The 10,367-nt window shown below is 54.0% G+C and overlaps 1 protein-coding gene across 2 annotated transcripts; it reads right to left on the reverse strand.

Annotated features, from left to right (window-relative positions):
• Positions 1-3,947: 3,947 nt before the first annotated feature.
• LOC123161469 (uncharacterized) lies at positions 3,948-7,173 on the reverse strand. Of its 2 annotated transcripts, none has more exons than XM_044579305.1 (4): positions 5,768-7,173; positions 5,477-5,674; positions 5,067-5,355; positions 3,948-4,251 (listed from the first exon to the last, which is right to left on the reverse strand). In XM_044579305.1, exons 1-4 carry the CDS (start codon positions 6,707-6,709, stop codon positions 4,220-4,222), a joined length of 1,461 nt encoding a protein of 486 aa, XP_044435240.1. In that variant the 5' UTR covers positions 6,710-7,173; the 3' UTR covers positions 3,948-4,219. The 2 variants fall into 2 exon arrangements, with proteins under 2 accessions (XP_044435240.1, XP_044435239.1); XM_044579304.1 differs by having other exon boundaries at positions 3,948-4,257; positions 5,768-7,166.
• Between the last annotated feature and the right edge of the window lie 3,194 nt (positions 7,174-10,367).

The raw sequence follows: 10,367 nt of genomic DNA on the forward strand, positions 1-10,367 counted from the left end.
GCGTCGACTGGACCTGGCAGTAGAACCAAGTCGACTGCCAGCCTCTGACGGACTCGGGGAAGGACATGGGCGGGAAGGTGCTATTATTCCTCACCTGAATTCCCAGGCCCCCACACATTTGGACGACTCGGGTCTTCTCGTCACCTGGGCTCGCCTTCTTCACGGTCTGAGAGCGACACGTGAAGATACGTTTGAACAAGCCCCAGTGCGGTCGACAGCCCAAGAAACCCTCACACATGGACACGAATGCAGCGAGATAGGCAATGGAGTTTGGAGTAAAGTGATGGAGCTGCGCTCCAAAGAAATTCAAGAAACCACGGAAGAAAATGCTTGGTGGCAAGGAAAACCCCCGATCGACATGAGTGGCCAGAAGCACACACTCACCCTCTTCTGGCTATGGCTGCCACTCCTTCCCCGGCAACCTCGCAGCTCCGTGAGGGATCAAGCCCTCGTTGGCCATGTCGAGGAGGTCCTTCTCCGTGATGGTCGACTGGATCCAGTCGCCTTGGACCCAGCCTTTCGGCAGGCGGGATCTGGACGAGGATCCTCTGCGGCTGGTGGATCTCCCCTTCGCCTTCTCCGATGCCGACGCCTTCTTGGCACGCTCCAGCGCCGCCGTCTTCTCCTTGGCCATGGTCGCCGGTAAGATGCACGAAGGGAAGCGGTGCGGAGGCGAGAGCGGGCACGCTGGGCAGGGAGGAAGAGAGCAGAGGGAGAGAGGGAGAATGCTGAGGCGCAGCACAGAAATCCTCGCCGGGCACATTTATAAGGCCCCTTCCGAGTGGCTGACGTGTGGGCCCGGTCGATCTAATCATATCTGTGAGCAGTTATGAGGACTGGATACGTGGCAAAAAAGGCGGCGCGGAGATCGAGGCGTCTACGCCCCGTCCCATCCGAACGCCGCGGTCTGCCCCGCTTCGCGCGCGCCCCCAAATTTCGCACCCCGCAGAATCCGCTAACAACAAATCAGTCTGTCAGACGCGGTGATTCCGGCGATCCGTCGCTCGGAGATCGACGAAGCTCGAAAGATCACTCGACGCAAAAATAGAATGGATCGAGTCGACCGAAGACGAATTGCTCCCTGTCAACGAGGAGATTCTTTGATCCAGAACAGCGCACAACTAGAGCGCAAAGGTTAATCGGAAACGACATCAACTCCTTCTTCACTCAAAGCCTCAATCCATTCGGGGGCTAATGATGGGGTTATGTACCTAGGGTAAGGTCACGGACCTGTCCCAAGTAACTTACCCTAAGACATCCCTAGAAGAGGTCGCCTTCCAGTCGACCAACGAGGACTCACTCGACCAACGAGGACACACTCGACTGGCCTGAAGGACTCGACCACGAAGACTCACTCGACCACCAGGAGGTCAAGAGACACTCTGCACCGCAACGGTCTGTAATTAAGTAGACTTTATGATAGTAAAGGCACTTTATGTGGGGCGTTACCAGTAACGCCCCAGACTTAACTCACCTTAAACCTTCTCCTACGTGGGCTGGCTGGGGTCCTGGCGCACTTTATATAAGCCACCCCCCTCCACAGGCAGAAGGGTTCGGCACCTTGTAATCTATACATTCATAATCCACTCGACCGCCTCTGGGCTCCGAGACGTAGGGCTGTTACTTCTTCCGAGAAGGGCCTGAACTCGTACATCCTTTGTGCTTACAACCTCTCCATAGCTAGGACCTTGCCTCTCTATACCTACCCCCACACTCTACTGTCAGGCTTAGAACCACGACAATGAGCATCACAAATGAATCAAAGTCCTTCCGCATGGTCTTCGGCACTGCCTTCCTGGCTCTCATCCACCAAACTTGTAGAGGAGCATTGCCATCCGGTAGCAGGGCAAGATCAATCCCTATCTTAGCGAAGCAAACGTACCACACCTGCCTAGCAAACACACGATGAGTCAAAATGTGGTCCATAGTGTCTTCTTCTTGCTCGCAGAAAAAGCATGGCGATGTTGTTTCTTGTAGGCCATGTCGAGCTCTCCTATCTGATGTCCATAGCCTGTACTGAAGTGCCAACCACATAAAGATTTGGCAAGAGAGTGGTGCTTTGCTTTTCCATATGGCTGTCGTCGGCTGGAACTTGATACCTCCTTCACACATCATCTTGTAAGCGGAGGAGGCTGTGTAAGTGCCTGACTCGTTCCAGGCCCAGTACGGCGCGTCCTCCGAACCTTGGTGGAGTTGGATGCCCACCAGCGCCTCCCAAAGCCTTATGAATTGCGTCAAGTCCTCGGTGTTCATGTCCCCCACAATATCATTCATCCAAGCGTGAAGATACAGCCCGTCCTTTGCCGTTCGCCTGTTGATCGTTTGAGTTTTGACCTTGGGCATCAAGCTGGGCGCCAGCTCCTTCACTGTCGCCCCTCCAATCCATCTATCCTTCCAGAAGAGTATCTTCGCGCCATCTCCTATGCGCCATTGTACCAAGCTCTGGAACGCCGTCGATGCCTCGTTGTCTACAATCTCTTGCAGGCCCTGCCACGGTTTATCGTCATCCGTTTGCTTCAGCCATTCCCAACGCAGCCGGAGGGCAATCCCTTGTTTATGTAGGTCAATGATACCCAGGCCACCAAGGTCTTTTGGCCTGCATACCCGCTGCCATGCAACCACGCACTTCCCTCCTACTACCTCATCCGTGCCTGCCCAGAAAAAGGTTCTGCATCCTTTATCAATCATGTCCCGCGCCCATTTGGGGGCATCCGCTATGATCAAGTGGTGCGTGGGTCTCGCCCTCATTACTTGATTCACCAAGATGAGCCTACTCGGTCTGGTCACCAGCCCTCTCAAGCCTGGGAGGATTTTTAGCGCTGCATCAACGATGGGCTGCCAATCTGATCAGGCCAGTTGTCTAATGGCAAGTTGGTTGCAGTCCATGATGATTCAAATCTAAAATGACGCGATTTTGATACTGTCATTTGAATATTTAGAATTAGTGGAACGTGATCGGATGTGATACGTGGTAGAGATGACAGAGTGGTGTTGGGGAAGCATCCAAGCGGGATTGAAAAATGCTTGGCGCCAATGAGATGCTGACGCTTTCAACACTATGATCAACGACCTAGCACTAATCGAACTATCCCTGCTAAACAGACGCTTTACCTGGTCCAACAAACGATCCTTTGCCCCCAATTCTATGTCATTGTCATCCTTTTCCTGCTCGCTGCCTCTGCATCGTACTCAATGAGAAGCTAAGATAAGCTAGGTTCAGTTGTTTGACCAGTTGATGTGCTGAAATCATTAGGTAGTCTACTTGTCAACAATATAAACCGACATCAACACGGTCCTTGTTACTCAAGTGTTTATCCAACATCATGGCCAATGGTTCGTCATTCTTTACATCTATGATATTTTTCCGAAGTGTTGTCTACAGTCGATCGGTATTCAAACCCCGACCCTACCATCGGCCATGCATTGGCATCCTATAAGGAAGCAGTAGAAAATGCCGATGTTCTCTGACTCGTGCGGAGGGGTAAGCTTAGGGCATGGCAGCAGTGAGGTAGCGGCGACAGAGGAGCAGCGGGCAAAGGACGGCGCCCTGCACGATGCTACTGGATGGTGAAGATGAGTGAGGCGGTATCCGGACGCGAAGGGATGAACGGGTCAATACCGTTGGACTCGAGCGATGTCATGCAGTGGCTTCGAGAAATGTGATCAGCGAAGTTCGATCCAAGGTTTCAGTCCTCCACAATTTGCAAAAAGTTGGTGCTAGCCATCACATTTCTATGCTAGCTAGTGGCACGATCATAATTTCCCTTACCTTGTTGCCCTCCCTAAGTCTCAAGAAATGAGACCTGATACCCTTAGGCACTTCATCTCTCTTTTCCCCCCATTTCAGTGAGAAGTTATGCACTGCTCGTTTCACATGGATGGCAGTGCTATATAAATCACCGTAGTAATAGCATCCTGAGACCGTGAGTGAGCTAATTCGATCCATCTAAAACATTCGGAGCAGAAACACTTGCAAATACTGGCAATGCATGCTTGACTATCCAACATTCCTCTCTCTCTCTACTCGCAAATAAAAACATTCCTCTCTCTCACTAATGCCATATATAAATAGGCCATGGCTAACATTTACGGATTAACCCACTTTCAACCAGCAGCTCATGCCCCTATTACAGTAGCAAAACAACACTAGCTTATGGGTTGAAGCCACCAAGCATAATCCTGAAACCAATCGTTGAATAAGCAAATTTGACGATGAGAGTCATGTCGACGCACCACTTTGGCTGCTGTGCTCTGGCCCTTCATGGAAAGGAGGTCAGTTAATATCTCAACATGTAAACATGAAAATCGTTGCATTTATAAAGATTATTTGCAATACTCAATATAGCAAACAAAACCATCTATGAACTGGCAGCATACAGAATAACAACAGAACACTTGCTCATAACATCACTAGAACCCCCTTTTCTTGCCATCCGCAGGAGTCTACAAATATTTTGAAAGTGCAGCGAATAGAGAAGATTGCATAAACCAAAAAGGGCCACAAACTAGAAAGGTTAAATAATTTATTACCCCCTATTCCACCATTCAGCAATCATTTCGAAAAGAAAGAAATCTGAGGATTTATGCACACTAATTCAGCAGTTTTATTCCCTAAAAAAATCAGTATTATCAGCCAATTATGGGGACACGGGCACAACCAAACTTCAGGTACTCGAAAACCAATATAACATCTGCTAACTGAACACCGAACACCCATGTAGATGGTGTGAATGAATTTACGGAAAATGAGAGTTTAGCACTCTGGGAACAGAACCTAAAGAAAATACTAGTACAAAGACCACAAACACATTCCCGAAACCTACAGAGCTTTACAACAAAGATAGCATGGGGAAACCTAAAGCTAAGACAACCTGAAATTAATAATTGGCACGATATTGAAGCCAATGACACATAACTATGAGCTTTCATAGCAAAATATAGATACAAGTCTGACAGAGATAATGCATGGGATTAAGCAACAGAGGCATGGAGTTTCAACAATATGCAAAACAGAAATAGTTGTTGCATTCGGGAGCGTGATAATCATGTACTTAGAATATGCTTACCAGAACTAGGAACAACACTGCATTCCACATAAGGGTACTCCTTGAAGATGTCATATATTTTCGTGCACGAACCGTTACTTGTTGTGACATCATCCGAAAGCTTCACAGCTATTCTTTTCAGCATTGGTGTGCATTTGAATATTTGTCTCAAGAAATCAAATTCATGCTCCTGTCCTTTGAAGACATTGATTTCCACTTCTTCAAGATTGATCAAGGTGATAGTTTCGCCTCTCCAGTTCTTAGGCTCATCACAGGGACAATATACTGGGCATGCTATTGCTTTCTCCCCCTAAAAGAAATATGAATAACTACAGCGTGTTATACTCTTTGAAAACATCATCTCAAAACTGTACCTGGATTTGCCTTTTTGCTTCATATATTTCAGATATATAAGCAGAGGAAAGAATTACCAGTCCTATCTTAAGAATTTTTGTAGCAGTACGAATCCGATGAATCGCCAGGAGGCAAAACACAAATGCTCCAAAAGCGTGCCCGCTTGTTTTGAAAGAGTTGAAATGTAGATCCAAAACAGAGAAGTTACAAACCACTAGATGTTTCAATATTTCTTGCGCAAGGCTGAGTTCGGTGCCTGGAAAACTAAATGAGTGCTGCAAAAACAATTTGACAGTAATATCAGCAATAAGTTCAATAAGTATAGTTGGCAACTCCAGGAAGTAAATTGAGCAGGCCAAGGAACGCACAAGACAGTCCATCCACAGGCACAGGGCATTGCTCTCTGTCTCAAACCTCACCATCGCAAGGCCCCAAAGGCCAATCCCAGCAGCTACCCTGGAATAGTGGCATAGCCACAGAACCTTCTCCATCATAGGTGCCAAAACGGACAACCTGAGCTCGCAGCGAGTGTCTAAGGATAGTGTCAATTGCTTAAGCGTGGGGACCTCGATATCCACACTCCTTGTCTTGATCTCTAGAACGAGCTCCTGCAGGGACGCCGAGCGGATGGTGTCGCCGAGCGAACAGTCGGTCGCCCTTAGCACGCGCAGGCGCGGACAATGGAGGAGCAAGTCGGCAATGTCCACGCAGCAGCGAGAGAGGGACAGCACCTCCAGAGCGGGGAACATGTAGCGGCTTGCCAGTGGGTCGGCCAAGAGGGAGAGGTCCAGCTCCAACTCCAACCCAGATAGGTCGATGGAGGTGGCTCGGTGGAAGCAGGGGAGGTCCACCTTTGGGGGATAGCACAATAATAAGTCAGGTGTCACGCGGGCAAGTGGGCCAAGAGAGACGATGAAGCGGAGCTCCACCGGCGAGAGCCCCGCGGCGGCGCGGAGCAGTGAGGAGACGCCGGCCGCGTACTGCAGGTAGTATAGCACCTCACGCCGAGGAACAGGCGGGGGCACCTCGGAGTGGATGTCGAGGAGGAACACGCCGGGGGCGTGGACGAGGGAGTCGAGCGCCGATTGGAGCGAGTGGAGCACGAGGTCGCGGAAGGTGAAACCGGTGAGGCGGGTCCAGAGGCGGCTCCACCGGCGGGAGAGGAGGCTGGTGCGCGTGGCGGCGCGGGCGCAGCGGAGGCAGGCGAGGACCTGGAGAAGCAGATCCTCCGGGAGGGCGCTGATGAGATCAGCTCCTCCTCCCGTTGGACCTAGCTCGGGAAGGCCGCCGTGGTGTGCTCCTTCCTCCATTGTTGCAAACCCTAGTGCGCCGCGCACTTCTCCCAAATCGCCGCACTAGGTTTTTTTTTTGGGCTGGACGCATTAGCTCTTTCTTCACTGTCGGTGGGCGGAACGAGAGAGCGAGAGAGCGAGAGGCCCCTGTCCCCGCCGAGCGCCACTCCGGTGCCGGCGTCCACCTTTCCCCCGCCGCTCGCCACTCCGGCGGCGGCGTCCACCTCCGGGCCGTGTCTCTCACCGGTCGTCCCCTCCTCTCCTCCCTCTCCCCGTTCTCCATTGCCGGCGGGCTCCATGGCGGCGAGCCCGCGCTCGGTGACCTCGTCCTTCCATGGGGAGCGTCCTGTCGTCTCTGGTTTGGGGATCTCGTCGGCATCTGAGGCCTCGGTGGAGGCAGTGGGGCAGCCTGCGCCGCCGGCGCAGGGCGTGGTCGTGGGGCCGAGCAGGCGGATCTCGCAGTGGCAGGCGCCGGCGGGAGGAGAGGCACGCGCCTGCTATGCGCCGGCCGTCGCCCCCCCCCCTCCCCCCCCCACGCAAGGAGGTGTCGCCGGAGATGCGTGACAAGTGCTTCCGCTACCTCGCGAAAGGTCACTTCTTGAGGGACTGCACCAATGACGTTGTGTGTCTCCGGTGCGGGCTGTTGGGGCACGTTGCTACTCAGTGCAAGCGGCCGCGGAGCCCGTCGCCGGTGGAGGAGCTCAGGCGGGAGGCCGCGCCCAAGGTGGCTCGTCGGGAGGGGAGGTCGATCGCTTCGTCGGGGCCTACTGTGGTGCAGGGGGGCAGGCTCAGCACCTCCCACCTCCTCCTCCTCCGCGGGGGTTCCGACGGCGCCGGCGTGGCCCCGTCTCGCCCCGTCGCGGCTGGTGGTTGATATGGATCCGGAGATGGAGCCTGGTGAGTTATGTGTGGTTCGAAGGTCTCGTGCAATGGATGAGCTGGAGAGCAGGCTGCAGCAGGCCATGGTGGTGTTTGCTTCCGGTGACCGGTCTTTGGTGTCGCCGGCGTTCCTGTTGGAGGCGCTGCAGGTCAGGATGGGTATCTCGCCGGAGCGGGTGTCTATCCATAGATTCAGGCCAGAGGATTTCCTGGTTGTTTTCGGGAGGAGGGAGGATCACATCAGCATGGGAGAGCGCCCGGTTCTGGAGCATCGGGGTTGTAGGTTGTCCTTCCGGCAGTGGATCCGGCAGTCTCAAGCGGCGTTCGCGACCATGCCCTTCAAGGTGGGTCTGGAGCTAGAAGGCATCCCACCTCACGCCTGTGATCTGGATGTAGTGGAGGACTTGCTGGGCGGCTCTTGCATCATCCAGGCGGTGGCGCCGGAGACCTCGTCAAGGGCTGATCTTTCTTCGTTCAAGCTCATGGCGTGGACGGTGGAGCCGGATCGTATCCCCTCGTGTAGGTGGCTGGCGGTGCCGGAGCCATCGGAGCAGAGAGAGTTGTTCGAGCCAAAGGTGTTGCAACACAGAGTGCTCATCCACCGGGATTCGGTGTTGTCCTTCGAGGAGCCATGGTTCCTGGAGCAGTCGTCGAACAGTGGTCAGAGTGGCCTGCCGGACCAGGAGTTTGACAGAGGAGGTGGTGCCAGCACCCGCAGGCTGGTCTGGCAGTTCGGGGTGAGAGACAGCAGAGGAGCATCCCAAGGGGGTAGTACTGGCACTGCGGCGGGCAGGCATGTCGCCGGCGGCATGGTGGACGGCGGTCAGCTTGATTGGCGCATCCCTCCGATGGAGCCAGCGAAGAGGACGGTGGGACGCGGGCCCGGTGTGGTGGTTCAGGATAGGCTGACGACACGTGTCTCGGCTTTTGACCGGTTAGGTGGTGCGGAGAGGCATGGTTTTGGGTCCGCGCGCCAGGAGGTTCAAATTTGAATCAGGCTGGCGGCACAGGCGCTCAGGAGGGGATCAGGGATCAGCCCAATGGGGTGTTTGCCCAGGCAGAGGTTCGGGTTGGCGGAGAGGGGATCAGGGATCAGACCAATGGTGATCTGCCTTCTGCTCCTATGGTGGCCCCTGCAGCTGTGACGGAGAGGGGGGGCCGTTTCGAGCCAGGTGGGCTACGCGGATCGCGAGGCCAGGCTATCGGTTGTCGGGGCGGCTACAGCCAATCCAGAGGAGGGCGGCACGGCCTCGTTGCTTGTTGATAGGCTGGAAGTGGACCGATAGTTGGTGGGGCCAGGGCGCAGCGAACACGAGGAAGATCGCGAGGGATCGGAGGCTGTGATGATGCCGAGGGATTCGCAGCCAGTGTGTCCCGGCCAAGTGGGGTCGCGCCATGTGGTGGGAGATGGGAGTCAGGCGGAGCCTTGTGACCCGCAGAGTGGGCATGTGGTGTTGATGGTTGGTGGGTCGAGGCCCGAGGCGGTGATTCAGGCTGTTGGAGAGAGGCAGGTGGCCCCACCAATGATTGGGGCATCTGCTCCTGCTTGCATGGATTTGATCGTGTCGGGTGATTCTCCTGCGGCTGAGGAGCCACCAAGATCTTGCCACGTGGTGGACGAATAGGGGGAGAGGCCTGTTCAGGATGAGAGGCACGTTCAGGTTAACATGCAAGGCGCGCTTCAGACATGCACGAGTGGTATGACCCCCCAGGAAGCTATTGCTTATGGGAAGTTCAAATGGTTCTGCAATGCTCTTGTGCGCAAGCTTGCACAGGTGCAGTCCACCTTAAGGCCGGAGGCCGAGCCGTACACTCTGCGACGTACGACTAGGGGCTCAAAGTGTGCTTCGGTATCCAAGTCGAGCAAAGCCACTCAAGCGAAGAATGTTCTCATGCTGGCACTTGGGATCGTTCCGGAGGATTTGGAAGGAAACGATGATCACATTGCGGAGTTGGCGGAGATTTTTGAGTCACCTCTAAGGGAGCAACACATTCGGGTGATCGTGGCTCTGTTCGGCAAGGAGGTTCCGCCGATGCGCGACATGGTCGCCGGAGAGCAGGTGGTGATTGGGGCGGCATAGATGTCTTTCGTGCGGTTGGCGAGGGAGGCTTTTGGGTTCCCATGGATTGGAATCCAAAGGTTCTATGTTGGAACGTGCGGGGCTTGAATAACCCGCGAAGAGGAATGCCGTGCGGGAGTTTGTGGTTGAAGCTAGCGTTAACCTCGTGTGCCTCCAAGAAACGAAACTGGATGTAATTGACCCATTTACTGTTATACAATGCTTAGGGCCATCGTTGGATGGCTTTGCCTACTTGCCGGCGTCGGACACTCGTGGGGGTATTCTCTTGGGGTGGGACACGACGACATTGGACGTGGACAACATTGTCCTGGATACTCACTCTCTCACTGGGCTTGTGCACTGCAAGGACGGCTCGGCATGGTGGGTGACAGTTGTTTATGGGCCGCAAGGGGACGAGGAGAAGATGCAATTTCTAGTCGAGCTCCATAACAGACGGGCGGTCTGTCCGGGGCTTTGGATGGTGCTCGGGGATTTCAACATGATCTTGCGAGCGGACGAGAAGAGTAACAATAACTTACACAGGAGGATCATGAGAAGGTTTAATGAATTCGTGGACGATTGTGAGCTTAAGGAGCCATATTTGCATGGGAGGCGTTTCACTTGGTCGAACGAACGGGAGTAGCCGATTATGACGAAGATCGACCGCGTTCTTGTCTCGGTTGATTGGGAACTCAACTACCCTGATCTGCTGTTGCAAGCCCTTTCTACTAATACCT

This window comes from Triticum aestivum, chromosome 7B (assembly GCF_018294505.1).
Source record: "Triticum aestivum cultivar Chinese Spring chromosome 7B, IWGSC CS RefSeq v2.1, whole genome shotgun sequence".
NCBI classification, from domain to species: Eukaryota; Viridiplantae; Streptophyta; class Magnoliopsida; order Poales; family Poaceae; genus Triticum; species Triticum aestivum.

Bases quoted from the DNA above. Each gene is read 5' to 3' on its own strand.
- LOC123161469 (XM_044579304.1), bottom strand. From the start codon at position 6,709: ATGGAGGAAGGAGCACACCACGGCGGCCTTCCCGAGCTAGGTCCAACG. The intron at 5,675-5,767 runs GTGCGTTCCTTG...TTGTTTTTGCAG, and splicing joins GCCTGTGGATGGACTGTCTT to CACTCATTTAGTTTTCCAGG. The intron at 4,258-5,066 runs GTAAGCATATTC...CTTTCCATGAAG, and splicing joins CAGTGTTGTTCCTAGTTCTG to GGCCAGAGCACAGCAGCCAA.